The sequence below is a fragment of the Plasmopara halstedii genome (genome assembly GCF_900000015.1).
Source record: "Plasmopara halstedii genome assembly, contig: Scaffold_1124, whole genome shotgun sequence".
Lineage (NCBI taxonomy): Eukaryota > Oomycota > Peronosporomycetes > Peronosporales > Peronosporaceae > Plasmopara > Plasmopara halstedii.
The window spans coordinates 1-451 of NW_020188039.1; the positions used below are offsets into that span (position 1 = coordinate 1).

Genomic DNA, 451 nt, shown 5'->3' on the forward strand with positions numbered 1-451 from the left:
GGAGAAGGATGGTTGAAAAAGTGCTAAGAGTAGCGGTGGGCGCCAATGATGAAACAATGGTTAACCGGGCAGGGTTAACACACTGGTCTCGTCAAGAAGGGTTAATCCCTTCCTCTCGGAGATCGCTGGCTGGGTCACCGGTGGATGATCTCCTGCACAAGGAAACAAGCCGTGACTCGTAACAAGGAGGATGGGGTGGGGGGTGCTCCTTGTTACCACTCTCCGGCGTGAGAATCAGTAGTTTGCTTGGGAAGCAAAGTAAGATAGTAGTAGTAGTGAGAGAGTTGTGAAGAGATACCTCAAACCTGGTTTGGGGTTGGTATTTATAGCCGAGGAGTGAAGGAGGATGATGATGGATGGACTGACGACGTGCTGCACCTTTGCAGGTGTGTCAGGCTTGTCGGTTGTGGAGGTTACGCCACGTCAGTCCATTGCTTACGTAGCTCTGACA

At 51.4% G+C, this 451-nt stretch overlaps 1 protein-coding gene across 1 annotated transcript; it reads left to right on the plus strand.

The window, feature by feature from the left end:
- Positions 1–8: 8 nt before the first annotated feature.
- On the plus strand, positions 9–231 carry PHALS_00466 (uncharacterized protein; the record flags this gene model as incomplete). The annotated part of the gene is made up of 2 exons (XM_024730353.1): positions 9–100; positions 162–231. 2 exons carry the CDS (start codon positions 9–11, stop codon positions 229–231), a joined length of 162 nt encoding a protein of 53 aa, XP_024580639.1.
- Between the last annotated feature and the right edge of the window lie 220 nt (positions 232–451).